Here is a 16,036-nt window from a genome sequence, read left to right as displayed (position 1 = left end):
GTTCTGTGTTCTGTCTTCCTTGGTTTATTGCTTGGCGGGGCGCAATTATTTGTGTGTGCGAGTTTCTTTTGATCTAAATAAAATGCAAGACTATGACGAAGGTATGAACTGCAGCTCTGCCTATCTTCCCATTTCTTGCTGACTCACTACTGCTAAGGTAGCTGTTCCAAGTTGGCTCAGAAATCACAGATTAATAGCTCACCCCTCGGTTATCTCTGGAGCACACACAAGAACAGGAGCATTTCAAAAATTAAAGGCAGAAGAACAAAAACCCTTCTTTTATGCTTCAGCGACTGATTCATCCCACACTGACGTATGCAGGCAGATTCTCGCCCGTCAATGCACAGTTTAAAAAAACAAAAACAAACAGCCTCTCAATATTGTCCTTGAAGCTGAATTTCAGCATACCTTTAATTATGTACCTGTGTGGATTATTTTCAGCCTTAGCTGTAAAGGAAATATAGCTCCTAAGGTGCATGCTCTTCATTTCAAAGAATCACAGGACTGTAGAGCTGGAAGGGACCCCGAGAGTCACCTAGTCCAACCCCTTGCAAGGCAAGAATCTCTACTAAAGAATCCATGACAAATGGCCAACCAACCTCTGCTTAAAAACCACCAAGAAAGGCAAGTCGACAACATCCCAAGGGAGTCCAATTTGTATTGCTATTTAACATCAATGTTGGTTTTCAGTCTCCAGCAGAATTCAAACTTGTTTATGTTATATAGTGGGGTGGGGGATCTACTTGCAGGCCAGATATGGCCCTTTAGGCCTCTCCCCCTTGGTTTGCCAGGTTCCCAAATGACACCCACCTGTCACACATCTGGCATCATAGTGATGTCAGGTGAGGGGGGCAGGTAAGATCAGCTGCTTGTGTAGCACACATACCCATTTTGCTTCTGCCATCACATGAGTGGGTCAACTAGCCATGAAGCATAGTACGACAGCTGAACCTCAGACCAGGTTTTGTTTTGCTCCAATGAAATATGATCGCTGGGCGGCCTGAAATCATGGCTTGCTGTTGAATCCATGGTTGCTGCTTGTTAAGGATGGAATAGACCACGGGCCCTGGATTCAGACGTTACACTGAGATAAACTGCTTATGGTTTGTTTACTTGCTCGTGCAGAGCAGAAACGCTGTTCACAGCTTCTGAACAGCGTGGTGCAATAACACACTTTACGGCCCAGAGCAAGGGTAGCCAATGCATCGTCTCACTATTGTTTGACTCCAGTATACCTGAAGGAGCGTCTCCACCCCCATCATTTAGCCCGGACACTGAGGTCCAGCATCAAGCACCTTCTGGCGGTTATCTCACTGCGAGAAGTAAGGTTACAGAGAACCAGGCAGAGAGCCTTCTAGGTAGTGGCACCCATCTGTGGAACGCCCTCTCATCAGATGTCAAGGACATAAACAACTATCTGACTTTTCAAAGGCATCTGAAGGCAGCCCTGTTTAGGGAAGTTTTTACTGTTTGGTGTTGTATCGCTTTATTATTATTAATATTCTGTTGGGAACCATCCAGAGTGGCTGGGGAAACCCAGCCAGATGGGTGGGGTATAAATAATAATAATAATAATTATCATCATCATCATCGTTCCCAGCAAAGCCAATGATCAGGTATAATGAGAACTATGATCTAACAACATCACAACATTGACCCTGTCTTAGAGATGCATTCTGGACATTTCACTGATCATCCTTCCCGTCCCCTCCCCAGCCTTATGTCATTACAACAACAAGTGTCAACTGTTGAATGCCTGCTGAAAATTTTTCTATTCCAGCAGGCCTATGCAGGTGATTATGAGTAATCCCCCACAATGGCTTACTGATTTGTTTTTATTTTTTTTCCATTTTAACTTGTTTTTAACTTTTCATGTTTTTCACTGTATGGTTTTATACTGTTGTAAACTGCTGTGATATATTTTTATGACACAGTGGTATATAAATACTTTTTTATAAATAAATGAATTTTATGAGAATTGTAAAGGGGACAGATACTTGGGAATGAATGACTGCAGGATGCCAATTTATCGGCATGCCATTCAGCCATTTCCAAGGCAGCCACCAATCATTCTGAGGCTGGAAAACCATACAAGAGTCCAATTTTTAGCAGGCGCAGAAAGAGAAGTTTCTTTTATAAAAGCTTCGGGTGCAGGGGCAGTGCCAACAATATTTATTTATTTATCGTAAGAATTTATATACCACCTTTCATTCTGACAGGATAAACCACAAACTAAACATCAACAAAAATTTGGATGACACATGATATAGACCTACAAGTGTTACTAATGAATTAGCACTCTTAAGATATTCTACCTGCATGTAAAACACAACAGCTGGGGCAAGCACAGTTTGGGAATGGTTTTTTCTTTCTTTCTTGGAAGGCAGTATACAAATTGATTAAATAAATAAGTTGGAAGACCAAGTTTCTAAATTTTGCAGGGAAGTTCCTTGAGTGCACATGTTTTCTCGCTTCAGAAATTCAACCTCCAACACGAGGAATGGTCAGAGCTCTGCACGCTTGTCTCCAAACTGACTGTAGGTTTAACATGTGATTTATACTGTAAACTGCCCTGTGAGTGAGTGAGTGAGTGAGTGAGTGAATGAATGAATGAATGAATAAATAAATGTGAGGAGGGTGCCTGAGGAGAGCAATCATGGAAGCCAAATATGAGGGAACAGCAACCATACCACAAAGATAAGTTACTAGAATAAGTTCCAGTTCAAAATTTCAGACACATTCCAAGACACAGGATAAAAAACTGGAAGTGTTATCAGCACAGAAGCAAAACATGCAAGCATGCAGTTTCATATATTAGCCCTTCGCAGAATAACTTGGAGTCTTTAAACTTCTTAATGGTGAAATTATTTTCCTTTTAGGTTGTCCTTGGCCTTCTAAGGTTTGCTGCCAACGTCTGAAAGAGCTGGAATGAACGGAAAGATCGCTTTTTATTTTATAGCCTCTGACTTTTATTTGTTTTCCTATCAAACAAACGATAGTTGTGCTCAATGTATTAGCCAACATGCAAATATGTAATGTACAAATGGGGGGGTGTAGGGGAGGATTATGTTCACAAATCATATTTTCCTCAGTAAAAATGAGTTTTAGGAGTTGAGACATCCAATTAATTAATATCCTCCTGGCACAATGCCACAATGTGCTGAGTTTGCAAAGCTCTTTGCAAATGGAAAATTGCTTTTGCTCAAGCCAAAGTTGTTCTAAAGTCACGAGGAAAGGTTAGCGAGATAAATAATGGTAGCTCAAAGACACAACAGTGCTTTGCAGTTCACCCTCCATTCACCTCATAGTGTACTCCTTTAAAAATAGGGTAATCCAATAGACAGTGACTTGTCTAAGTCACACAGTAAAAGGCCACGAGGAGATTTGAACCTGCGTCTCCCACAACCAAGACACAACATGGGGAGCCAACGCAATGTATCTCACAAAGTGACCCTGGACCAAGTACTATCTTCACAGGGTTTTTCACAAGGATAAAACCTGAGGAGAAGAAGATGGACAAAACCATGTACGCTGCCTCAAGCTCCTTAGAGGAAAAGCAGGATAGAAATGCAATATATGAATAAACAAAACACTCTGATCACAGCACCACACTGACTTAAAATGTTGTTTCTATCCAGTATTATGTAACATAAAAACACCCTTGAGTATTATTATGAAGTATACTTGTGTACTTTGTTGCATCTTTAATAAGGAATCAGCTACATATTTCCCTAAACCAGGGACTACAACTCCCATCATCCCTAGCTATTGGCTATGTCAACTGGGCTTCATGGGAGTTGCAGTCCAACATCCTCCGGAGGGCTACAGGTTCCCCATTCCTCCCCTAAGCAAATATGTGGTGGCAAAGCCTCCTGCACTTGCTGCAGCTACAGTAGTACCTCAGGTTACATACGCTTCAGGTTACAGACTCCGCTAACCCAGAAATAGTGCTTCAGGTTAAGAACTTTGCTTCAGGATGAGAACAGAAATTGTGCTCCGGTGGCGCGGCGGCAGCAGGAGGCCCCATTAGCTAAAGTAGTGCTTCAGGTTAAGAACAGTTTCAGGTTAAGAACGGACCTCTAGAATGAATTAAGTACTTAACCCGAGGTACCACTGTATATGGGGTGGGTATGAGTGGCCCCAGCTCCTTAGCTTCGCCATTTATAGAAGTTTCTGGCATCACCTACTCAGAATATGAAAACTTCTAGGTCCCAGGAACAGCAGCAAAGATAGCTGTACTCACCATACTCTATTGGGAAAAGGAAGACCAGAGAGAGAGATTCCCGGCCATCAGTTCTGCTCTAGTCATTTCCAGACAATGAATGATAAAACGTTGAGAGATGAAGACTGGCTGCTCCTGCAGTCCTGGACCACTAGCACTTATTGTTGTAACTTAGAATTATGGAACAACCAACAACTGAGACTGCAAGTTCAGTATGAGAGGTTGTGTGCAGTTCTGGGAAGCATTTATCAAAATGCTGCTGTGCAACAAAAGAAACAGCCAGGGGCATTCAGCAAAGAGTAATGACATGAAGGGGCATGCTTGTAAAGTGCTTGCCACAAAGCCGCTCAAATTAATCAGGACAGAATTGGCAGAGCTGAGCAAAGCATCAAATATACTGCCCAATTACACAATTCATCCTCTTGCATGGCGTCAACCCCCCGATTCTAATAACTCCAGCAGCACACAAGATCCATCTACCAGTAGCTTTGCAGATCCAATTCCTATTCAGCAAAATGCATTGGCAGGCATACGCAACATTCTGTATCGCATCACCCAAAACAGTCCTCCATTCTGCACCAGAGCCCTGCCAGAACAGGCTCTTGCTCCTTCAGCAGAGCAAAGGCAGCAGCTGGGCTTTTGCTGACAACCTGAGATTGCTGGTTTGCTGATCAAGTGTCTTTTCACTGTGTCAACTCTGTACTTCAATTTGAAAAAAGTTTTCAGTACATTCAGAAACACACCCCACTATCTGTATCCGAGATATTAGGACAGCACATGAGTATGATCTGTCCTAAAATCTCGGATACAGAAGATAACAAAATCTAGAAGGTTCATGGAGTGCCCGGGTTTTATTTTGCTTACCACTAAAATTAACCACTAGAAACACTGACTGCACAATTCCATGCCATCTTTCCTGAAGATAATTTGCAAACCACTTAAACCAGACCACAGTGTGGTTTATAAGGTCTTTCAAGCTAGTAACTTTGCAGTTGCTTCAAATTAGTTCTATTGATTTTACAGAAGCATGACATTGGAAATGACCTGATAGGTAGTAGGAAGAAGGCCTTTGCCCTATACCGGGGGCCCTAAGCTGTGGTCCACCAATGGTCCACAAACTTCATTCAGCTGGTCCACAGCTTGTCTGTGGATTTCTGGTTAAAGATGGGAGATGGCACATAAACCATATTAAATGTTCATGGAATTCAAACTGTACTACAATAAAATATAAAGGTATATAAATATACCGGGATGCGGGTGGCGCTGTGGTCTAAACCACCGAGCCTCTTGGGCTTGCCAATCATAAGGTGAGCAGTTCGAATCCATGCGACAGGGTGAGCTCCCATTGCTTTGTCCCAGCTCCTGCTAACCTAGCATTCGAAAGCAAACCAATGCAAGTAGATTAATAGGTACTGCTGCGGCAGGAAAGTAAACAGCGTTTCTGTGCACTGTGGCACTCAATGCGGTATTCCGGTGTTCTGTGCACCATGACCCAGAAAAGCTGTCTGCGGACAAACACTGGCTACCTCAGCCTGAAAGCGGAGATGAGTGCCACACCCCATAGTCGAATTCAACTGGACTTTACAAATAATGCAAAGTAATGCAAAGTAATGCAAAGATGAGCAATTGTAAGGTAATAAGCCAAGCACTTATACTTCTTCTTCCTGGAAGCCTTCTAAGTATTTGAAGGCTCTGCAAATAAGATGCAGAGTGAACCCTGCAATTTATGAACGTATTGTACATGTGTGCTATGTAATACATTCTGCCTCTAGCAGAAATTGCCCACCAGCTCCTAGATAACTACCCACTGCCAAAACTGCAGTTGGCACACGCCCTCCCAAAGACACCTACTATATGCAAAAAAGCAGCTGCAGGCTAGAAGACTGATTATATAATATAGTAAGAAGTAAGAAGGTATCTTCAAATTGCCAGAAGCCCCAAGAATAGGACAGCCACTGACTTAAAGGTATGCTTCCTATCTTGATTTAGTGGTCTTAGGAAGCACTTCAATGACTTCAACCATGGAGACTTGGGAAAAGCTAGGGCACCACACCTATCCAGATGCCACGTTCAGACATCATGAGGAGACATCAATGTCAGGACTCTTTCTTTGCCAATGTTGTGTGAACGAGTCCTGGGATTCAATTTCACTGCTTTTGCAATCATATGGTCTTCTAGAAACTTGCTTAAAATCATACCCACACAAAATACAATCATGCCAATAACCTTAGATTTACCATGCTCCTTCCAGAATCCTAAAAGAAAGCTGGAAATCTAATTACCTTACAACCAACCCAAAAAAGACTGGCAGAACTGTACAAGCATTCTCAGAAGTGAGTTCTATTTAGCACTGACAGTGGTCAACCCACGCCCAGTCATGCCACGTCTTCCCATTAAAATTAACAACACAATCATATATCTTTTCATTGGGATAGACTCTTTCTCAAGCTGCACTTAGTACCATGCAACCAGACCTTTATTCTACTAGACAGTTCGAAATTCAGTGGTCAAGACAGCAACAGCATCAAACTCCAGGGTAGCTGTGTGCAGATCTGAAGACAGTTTCATATCTTATGTGTGGGCTAACATATTTTTAAGGATCTGAGCATTCTAACACTGGACTGCATGCATGTTCTGCCTGAATGAAGGAATCCCATTTGCAATCCTCAGTTTCAGAGTCCTGGACTCTGCATTCATCATCTGAGGCCCTTCTTCCTGTGCCTCCTCCACATGAGGTCTGGAGGATGGCAACACAAGAACAGGCCTTTTCTGCAATGGCTCCGTTTGTGGAATGCTCTCCCCAGGGAGGTTTGTCTGGCGCCTTCATTATATATATTTTAGGCTCCAGGTGAAAACGTTCCTCTTCAACCAGGCCTTGGACTGATTAATATTCTACAGCCTTTTAAAGGTGTCTGTGGGGGCAGAAATGACTGGCAGAATCCGAGACCTGGGAGAAGAGTTGGTGGAAGAAGACTGGAAGAAATTTAAAGACTATCTTCAGAAACACTGTAAAATTAATGAATGTTAAAATGATGTTGGATTGAAAATAAGTGGCATTAGCAACAAAGTTAATAAGAATATGCAAAAATGAATTGATAATGGATGAAAATATAGAGTTATAATATGTTAAGATACAGAGTTAAGATAAACGAAAGAGGGTAAGGATTTGCTGATTTGATTATTTAAATGGGAATACAAAAAGGGGAGGTGTGAGGAGGCCAAGGAAAAAAAGCTAAGGAGTTTAAAGTTACAAAAAACGGATTTGTTTTTAATTCTTTTTTACTTATTTGTCTTTTGTACTTTTTACAAAAGTTTTACAAGAGTTTTACTCTTCTCTTTTTTATGTATTTTTCTATGTTCTCTTTTTTGTATTTTTTTCTTTTTATATGACCTTTTTCTATTTTGTAAAATCTTAATAAATATCTTTTTTTTTTTAAAAAAAGGTGTCTGTGGGAAGGGGAGTATTATTTTATTGTTTTTGCTTTATTTACTTGTGTTTTTATGTTGTATTTTATTCTGTGAACCACCCCAAGATCATGTGATGAAGAGTGTATATAAATTTAATTAATAAATAAAATAAATAATTCCCATTGAGGGCTGAGAAAGTGATTTGCCTGAGATCTTTGAATGCCATCACATTAATGGTGCTCCTGTTTCAAATCAATGAGTTGTTAGGCATTATTACTATTATTGTAAGTATTATAAGGCCTGATTAAAGAGAAATGTTTTCACCTAGTGCCTAAAGATATGTAATGAAGGTGCCAGACAAGCCTCCCTGAGGGAGAGAATTGCACAAGTGGGGAGCCACTGAAGAAAAGGCCCATTTTTATATTTCCACCCTTTGGACCTCTTGTGGAGAAGGCACATAAAGAAGGGCCTCAGATGATGATCACCGGTTCTGGTTGGTTCATCTGGAGAGTGGCAGTCCTTGAGGTATTCCAGTCCTGAGCCATTTAAGGCTTTATAGGTCAAAAACAGCGTTTTGAATTGGGCTCAGAAATTAACTGGCAGCCAGTGCAGTTGGGCAGGCATGGCTATACCCAACAATGAACAGGAGAATCTAAATTCCAGACCAGATCAAATCTGTGAAGCAATCAAGCTCCTAGGATCCTCATGAGCTGCGAAAAAGAACTTGTACAAATCATTACATTTCTGCTTTCTGAGGTATAGAATGGTGATATTATTGATAGAAATAACAAAAAGTCCACAAGATGTTGTGGGTGTGGGTGTTGTCACAGGAGAAAAAGATACTTAAGTTTATTAATGAGAAAACGTGGCCTCTTCACAACAAACTAAAGAAAGGTAGCTGGTGAAATGGTATTTTGATCAACCCAGCTCTCATGTGATACGTTAGCTGAAGAGGAAAACCTATGGCTACCTCCACAATAAGGGCTTATCCACATTTCTGTTTGCCCCAAGCCTAGAGAGCATAGGTCCAAGAGGTTTTCCACTCGTCGTGCTTTCTAGGCACAGGTCTGAGTGATTTTGCCTTTGCCCAGCCACTTCCCTAGAGCTCCTCAGTCAGCCTGGCAGGCAGGAAGAGATGATGCAAATTGTAGCCCTAATTATCTGTATGACACCAGGCTGAGAAAGGCCAGTGGGTTTTTTCCGGGGGGTACTCAAGGGTACACACAGAGGAAGGCTATATTATGCCTTAGACTTAAGCACACAGCCACACTTGTTCACACAGCACTTTTAAGGATACCTCCTGGGTAACCTTGCCTGAGGTCCTATTAGGATCATATTGTAGAGTTGGAAAGGACTCTGATTGGGTCATGTAGCCCAACCTCCTGCAATGTAGGAATCTCAGTTAGATCATACATGACAGATGGCCATCCAGTCACCGAGGAAGCCCACCACCTCTTCTGAACAGTCAGAAAGTTGTTCCGTGGTACTCTCCTTTCTTATAGCTTGAAGCCATTGGTTCGGATCAAATGCCATCCGCAGAGTCCACTGGAACAAGTTCACCAAACTTCGCCGTGCTCCTAATCTGGTCTCTGCGGTGCCACCATCTGTACCGCCCCCTTCTTCTCCCCACAGCTATCCTTCGACCGCTTTCGCTTGACCCACCCACCTACCTGCCTGCCCTCCTCTTTCGATTGCGGGCTTTCCGGCCCGCCTCTTGGCTGGTGGGCGACATTCGCCTCCAGGGAGTACTTTCTCGCGGCTGCTTCTTCGCCGCTCGCCCGGCTGGCGCTGTTACAGCCACAAGTGCCTTGGCCTCCCTCCAAGCACACGGCGGCGCGGAGCCACACAGCCCAGCAAGCGAGAGCGAACCAAAGCGGCCTGTGCCTGGGCGCAGCCATGTTCACTGCGACGTCACGTGAAGCCAAAGCGGTCAGCTGACTTCTCTTGGCGTCTCTTTCGCCCTCCTCCTCCTCTGGCTTCCCTCTGAAACTTTAAGCATCTTTCTTCTGGATCACGGATGCATCTGGTTCCCCGCGGTTTTCGTCTCCCGCGGCAATTGACTGGGGCGGAGGGGAGAAAGAGAAAAGTAAAAGAAAGGGCTGGGAGGGCGAGCCCCGCTCCTCAAAGAAATGCAAACCTGTTCCTTCTTAAACCCATTTCCTGCTTTCATTCTCGCAGTCGCGCTTCCTTATGCATTTCCCTCCTGACCATGTTATTCGCCTTCTCTCTCGCTCCACTTGGCACTGTGAAATCATACCCATGCGCGCACGTAGCAAGCTGGTTTAAAGCATGCGGCAAATGGCTCCAGAGGTAAAAGAAGCTGAACACCTGCTGAATTTTGTTATAGGTTAATTTGAAGAAGCGCAGGAGCCCATCTTCCGTTGCATCTGGCTAAGTATTGCCCTTGCCACTTTAAAGGCTGCCCTCTTTTTCTCATTAAATACGAACGCGTGAAGCGACCTTGTAATTAACCACTGGTTCTCACTGCCCACGTTATCCGGGCTCTAGGAGCATCTCATCTGTTCCCTCTCTTACGACCCTTTTTGACAGCATCGCTGAGAGCAGAGTATTGCGCCTTGTGAATGCAAAGCAGGAGCGCTTTCCCTGACCTGTGGCTCTTCCCGGAAGCTTCTGCTGCATAAGAAATGCATCAGATGCCACTTAACATTCTAACCTCAGATTAAACCGGATTGCGTACGATACTCACAAAATAAATACAGAGAGAATTAAATATTCCAATCTGTTTAAAAACTGCATTATTAACCTGAGCTGGATCCTTTGCACAAGCTAAAAAGAAAAAGTAAGCCCTATCTCCTTTGCTTGTCTTAGAGTACCTAGCTGACAGATATTGATTCAGTAATACAAGTTTGGTCTCTAATATTGATGGAATATTGTTATATTTAGACATGGGTACTATAGAAAGCCTCAGGAAATTATGGGAAACTGATTGTGGTAAAGAAATAGAGGAGATGGCCTAGAACTAATTGCACGATCAGTCAGTCCCAAAATTAGTTTCCTCACACACCCAATAAATTATGTTAAAGGTGACACATGGATGATGTGGTATCCACTAAAACTCTCCAAAATCAACCAGGTTTCTCATAACTGCCATCTTAGCTGTGTGATAAAAGGGATGTTCCACTATGTATGCTGGACATGCCCACAAGCACAAATCTTTTGGTCTCTCTCTTCCAGGAATTAAAGAACAAAACTAATCAACACATATATTTTGAACTGTGGGTCTGGATCTCTTTTTTTCTTAAAACAATGCAGAGCGAAAAAGTAAAGCCCCAGTCAGCCACAGTTTGGAACAGTATGAAAGGGGCCACAAGGGACTGTTAACTTTTTGGGGAGTATTACAGTTGTGGGGAAAACGTAACACACAAGCAGAATGGCCAGGGGGAAGATAAATGTTATGACTTGTAGAAGTCAGCTGGCCCATGAACCTGTTAAAGCAGGCTTCCTCAACCTCGGCCCTCCAGATGTTTTTGGCCTACAACTCCCATGATCCCTAGCTAGCAGGACCAGTGGTCAGGGATGATGAGAATTGTAGTCTCAAAAAACATCTGGAGGGCTGAGGTTGAGGAAGCCTGTGTTAGAGACTTGGGCCCACCATCTGTTGTTGATATTACACCACCCCGTCTCTTGCCTCCCATTGTTGCAATGTCTACTGTGGCACCCTCTCAGCTTGGTGTCCAGTGTGGGAGAACTGGTTGTGTTCCCCTAAATCCATCTCTGAGCAGAGTGTTCCAGCAGAACATCAGAGTTTTCCTGCTCTCTAATAGTCAGCCTTTTCCAGAGCTCCCAGGTAAGAAAACTGCTATCTCAATCAGTTCAGTTTAGAATATAAAGTCTCATGGCACAAGCATAAACACGCTAGCTACATAAACTTTAGGAGATGCTGACACATCATGAACTAATCTACTATAATGCAGTTCTTCTGGTCTTAAAAGTAAACCTTGTAAAGATACAAGTATACAGAGAAATCCGCTAGCACTTTACCATGCTGGCTCACCATACTGTATTGAACCATACAGTATGTAACCTTCAGCTTATTTGCTGCTACCTTGCACTGAGCAAAAACTTCTCAGTCAATACAGCCTTGGCTTTATACCCACATCTTTATACCCCATGTACATAGAAACATTCCTTAGAGAAGAGGAGGGTAAATGAATTGTGTTCCAGGCATTTAGCCTCAGACTGTTTCTAAGCCACCCAGTGCAACTGGTGTACTAACTCTAAACAATCCAGACATGGAGAATGAGCAGCTCAAGACATGGACTAGTGCATTTTCACCCATTTTTCCAAATTACACTCATGATAAAGATGGACTATTTTAACCACAAGAAGCATTTAATGTTTTTGTGTATGTTAACTAAAAGGACAATGGCAGAGGACCACTATCTCAGTATACTAATGTCTGGAATTCATAACGGCTTGTTTATGCTGAATTAAAGAGAAATACATTCAGTCAAGTCAGAAATGGGAAAATAGTAATTAGAAAAAGCTGTGAAATTACAATGGACCAGATCTTCCAAACTATTGATGTACCTAATTGTTTCTGAAACACTGTGCCAGTTTTGCAATGTCTTGTGTTTTTGCAATTATGAAGTTAGTTCAAAAAACTTGTATTGTTTCCTGTAGCTCTTAAAACACTGCACACTGTTTGGAAGCTCTTGCAACGTGATCATAAACAGATTTATTGAGTTCAACAGAACATATTCCCTAGTGAGTGTGTTTGGGACTACAGCTCTCATGTATTATTCATATTTTCCCCCACAATGAATCCCAATATCAGAACTACTGTTTACCAACTTTAAGCATAATTACAGTTCATTACTTTTTGATCAGGTATTGGATCCTTTATGTTTATCTATTTATTTTCGGTCATATTTACTTTACAGATTGGGGGGGCAGGGGAGGATTAATATGCCCTCATGGACTGTAAGACTTAAGCATAATTATACTATAATGTCCAAGGGAGTGGCCATGTTAGTCTCCTGCAGCATAAGCAACTAAAAAGCCTTGTGGCATTTAAAAACTAACACATTATTGTACCATAAATGTGTGTGCATCACAGCTCACTGCTTGAGATAAATAAAGCGTTACACGCACACTGTTAGTGAGACCACATCTGCACTATACATTAAAAGCAGTATCATACCACTTAAAACAGTCAATATTTCCCCCCAATGAATCCTGGGAACTATATTTTGTTAAGGGTGCTTAGCATAGTTAGGAGACACCTATTCCTCTCACAGAACTGCAATTTCCAGAACGGTTTAACAATAAATCCCTCTTCGTAGTGAACTGGAAATTGCAGGAGTACAGCAGCCACAAAAGGTGACAGCAGCCACGAAATTAAGAGACGCCTGCTTCTTGGGAGAAAAGCAATGACAAACCTAGACAGCATCTTAAAAAGCAGAGACATCACCTTGCCAACAAAGGTCCGTATAGTTAAAGCTATGGTTTTCCCAGTAGTGATGTATGGAAGTGAGAGCTGGACCATAAAGAAGGCTAATTGCCGAAGAATTGATGCTTTTGAATTATGGTGCTGGGGGAGACTCTTGAGAGTCCCATGGACTGCAAGAAGATCAAACCTCTCCATTCTTAAGGAAATCAGCCCTGAGTGCTCACTGGAAGGACAGATCCTGAAGCTGAGGCTCCAATACTTTGGCCACCTCATGAGAAGAGAAGACTCCCTGGAAAAGACCCTGATGTTGGGAAAGATGGAGGGCACAAGGAGAAGGGGACGGCAGAGGGCGAGATGGTTGGACAGTGTTCTCGAAGCTACCAGCATGAGTCTGACCTAACTGTGGGAGGCAGTGGAAGACAGGAGTGCCTGGCGTGCTCTGGTCCATGGGGTCATAAAGAGTCGGACACGACTAAACGACTAAACAACAACAACTCTCAATGCCATTAACAAACTATGGTTCCCAGGATTTTTTGGGGGAAACCATGTGTGTAAAAAAAGTGGTAAGATGCTACTTTAAATTTATAGTGCAGATGGGGGAATGGGGGGTGGGGAGGAGGAGCCTGTAACCTGTGAGGTCAGAAGGAAAGGAAATGCAATATTTAATCTCACCAACTACGCAGCTAACCATGTGTGTGAGACACATGCACAGCAACTCATAATAAGGCTTCATGCACCTGATGAAGTGGACTGTAGTTCGCAAAAGATTGTAGTCTAATAAATTTCTTAGACTTCAAGCACAGTTATGTGGAAGTAAATCCCACTGAAATCAATAGCAGCTGTTAATGGATAATCTTGTTTATGATCTCACTGCCACATCCCCTGCCAGCCACATCCCACACTGTCTATATTTTGGGGAAAGTCTGAGGAAATGAGTCTATAGGCTCCTCCACCCCATCACTGAGACTCATCCTATTATCTCCATTTTACCCATAGTGTGAATGTGTGTGAGAGAAAAGGAGAATATAGCCTGCAACCTAGAGTATGAAATCAATATTTCTGGCTATGCTTCTTGTAAATAAATAGCAGTTAAGATGTTTTGAAGGCCTGTGAATTTGTGACATGAGAAATAATCCTTTAAAACAGGGGGCACTACCTAAAACAGAAGCCATCTGGAAGCCCTAATTCTTGCCGTTGTAACACTTAGATTACAGCTTAATATTTGCAAGAAGTGAGGTTAAAGGGAACCAGGCAGAGAGGGCCTTCTTGGTAGTGGCGCCCGCCCTGTGGAACGCCCTCTCTTCAGATGTCAAGGAAATAAACAACTATCCAACTTTTAGAAGACATCTGAAGGCAGCCCTGTTTAGAGAATTTTTTAATGTTTGAAGTTTTATTCTATTTTTATTGTTCTGTTGAAAGTTGCCCAGAGTGGCTGGGGAAACCCAGCCAGATGGGCGGGGTAGAAATAATAAATTATTCTTATTTTTATTATTCTTATTATATTTTCTGTTAGAAATTCAGCTCAAGCTCTGAGCAGCTTTGCAACCACTGGCGTCCCTTAATGAGGATGTGCACCTTCACTTACATGAAAAGACTTACCCAGATGTTGCAACAGAACTCAAGTAATAATTACAGGGTAGAAAGGGGTACTCATCCAGATGTGCATCCAAAGCAGCTAAAGGTGTTGAAAGCCTGCCACCACGAACAGCTCACCCAGGGTAGACTTGGTAATATGGCACCCTGATCAAGGACAAAATATTTCTTATTTTCACAATAATTCCTTTTTAATCTTTTATTATTTGCACCCCCTCGGCTTGGCACCCTGTGCAGGGGAACCACCCACACTGCCCTAAATCTGGTGCTGACTCACCCTTGTTGCACTGGGATGAGTTACAATTTCAAAAGCAAAAGCTATCTCCCATCATAAGTGTCTACACATAGTCCTGGTTCTATAAAAACTCCATCGCACTTAATAGAAAAACTCATGATGTGTCATAAAGAGGAAATGAACACATCAGACATGCACTTTTAAGCTTTCATTTAGATCACTAAATCAGCTAAAAAGCAAGGTACGTCCAACTGCATTTGCAACAAGTAATTTCCCTTCAGCTCATTGCTATCCAAGGCAAATGCAAGTCCTTACAATACTTTGAGATGATGGGAGCCAAAGGCACGGACCTGCCAAACTGAATTTCAACCATTGGGTCCTACATGCACTAGGTGGGATCTGGGTACTTGCCAGTGGTAGCATGGGGAAAAGCAGTACTATCCAGGGCCAATCCTAGGTACAGGAAAACAGAGCCCCAAACAAGGAACAAGAGTGGGGCTATGCAAGGGCATGTTCAAGTGGGGTGGTCCATGAGGCAAACAAGGGTGTAGAAAGATGGTCCAGTTCAGCTTGACCAGACTGGACAAAGCACAGTACTGATACATAGTTCTAATGGGAACAGAAATCGCGTGGCGGTGGCAGCAGGAGGCCCCATTAGCTAAAATGGTACCTCAGGTTAAGAACAGTTTCAGGTTAAGAACAGACCTCCAGAACGAATTCAGTTCTTAACCTGAGGTACCACTGTATTTCTATTTCTTCTTTTTTGCATCCTGTAGTTTTTATTTGGGGTGTTCTATGCTTGTTTACCTAGATATTAAAATGTATTATTATTATTACAGTGATACCTTGATTCTCAAACTTAATCCATTCCGGAAGTCCTTTCCAAAACCAAAGCATTCCAAAACCAAGGCGCGCTTTCCCATGGAAAGGAATGCAAAATCAATTGATCTGTTCCAGACTTTTAAAAAACAACCCCTAAAACAGCAAATTAACATGAATTTTACTATCTAACGAGACCATTGATCCATAAAATGAAAGCAATAAACAATGTACTGCAGCCATACAATCAGTCAATCAATAGCTGAACTGGGTTCCACACAGTCATGCACATACAAAAAGAGCCACAAAAACAAAAATGCAAAATAAATAGCAAAAACAGACAGAC

At 42.4% G+C, this 16,036-nt stretch overlaps 1 protein-coding gene across 1 annotated transcript in view; it reads right to left on the bottom strand.

The window, feature by feature from the left end:
• The window catches only part of SUMF1 (sulfatase modifying factor 1), a 65,430-nt gene extending 55,842 nt beyond the window's left edge, over positions 1–9,588 (bottom strand). The window contains exon 1 of the mRNA XM_053378141.1: positions 9,301–9,588. Within this exon, the coding sequence (XP_053234116.1) occupies positions 9,301–9,528 (228 nt within the window). The 5' untranslated portion in view covers positions 9,529–9,588. The remainder of the gene's footprint in view (positions 1–9,300) is intronic.
• Between the last annotated feature and the right edge of the window lie 6,448 nt (positions 9,589–16,036).

Source organism: Podarcis raffonei, chromosome 2, assembly GCF_027172205.1.
Source record: "Podarcis raffonei isolate rPodRaf1 chromosome 2, rPodRaf1.pri, whole genome shotgun sequence".
In the NCBI taxonomy this organism is placed as follows: domain Eukaryota; kingdom Metazoa; phylum Chordata; class Lepidosauria; order Squamata; family Lacertidae; genus Podarcis; species Podarcis raffonei.
Note: the sequence above shows the minus strand (reverse complement) of the source record. Positions and strands in the feature narration are given on the sequence as shown.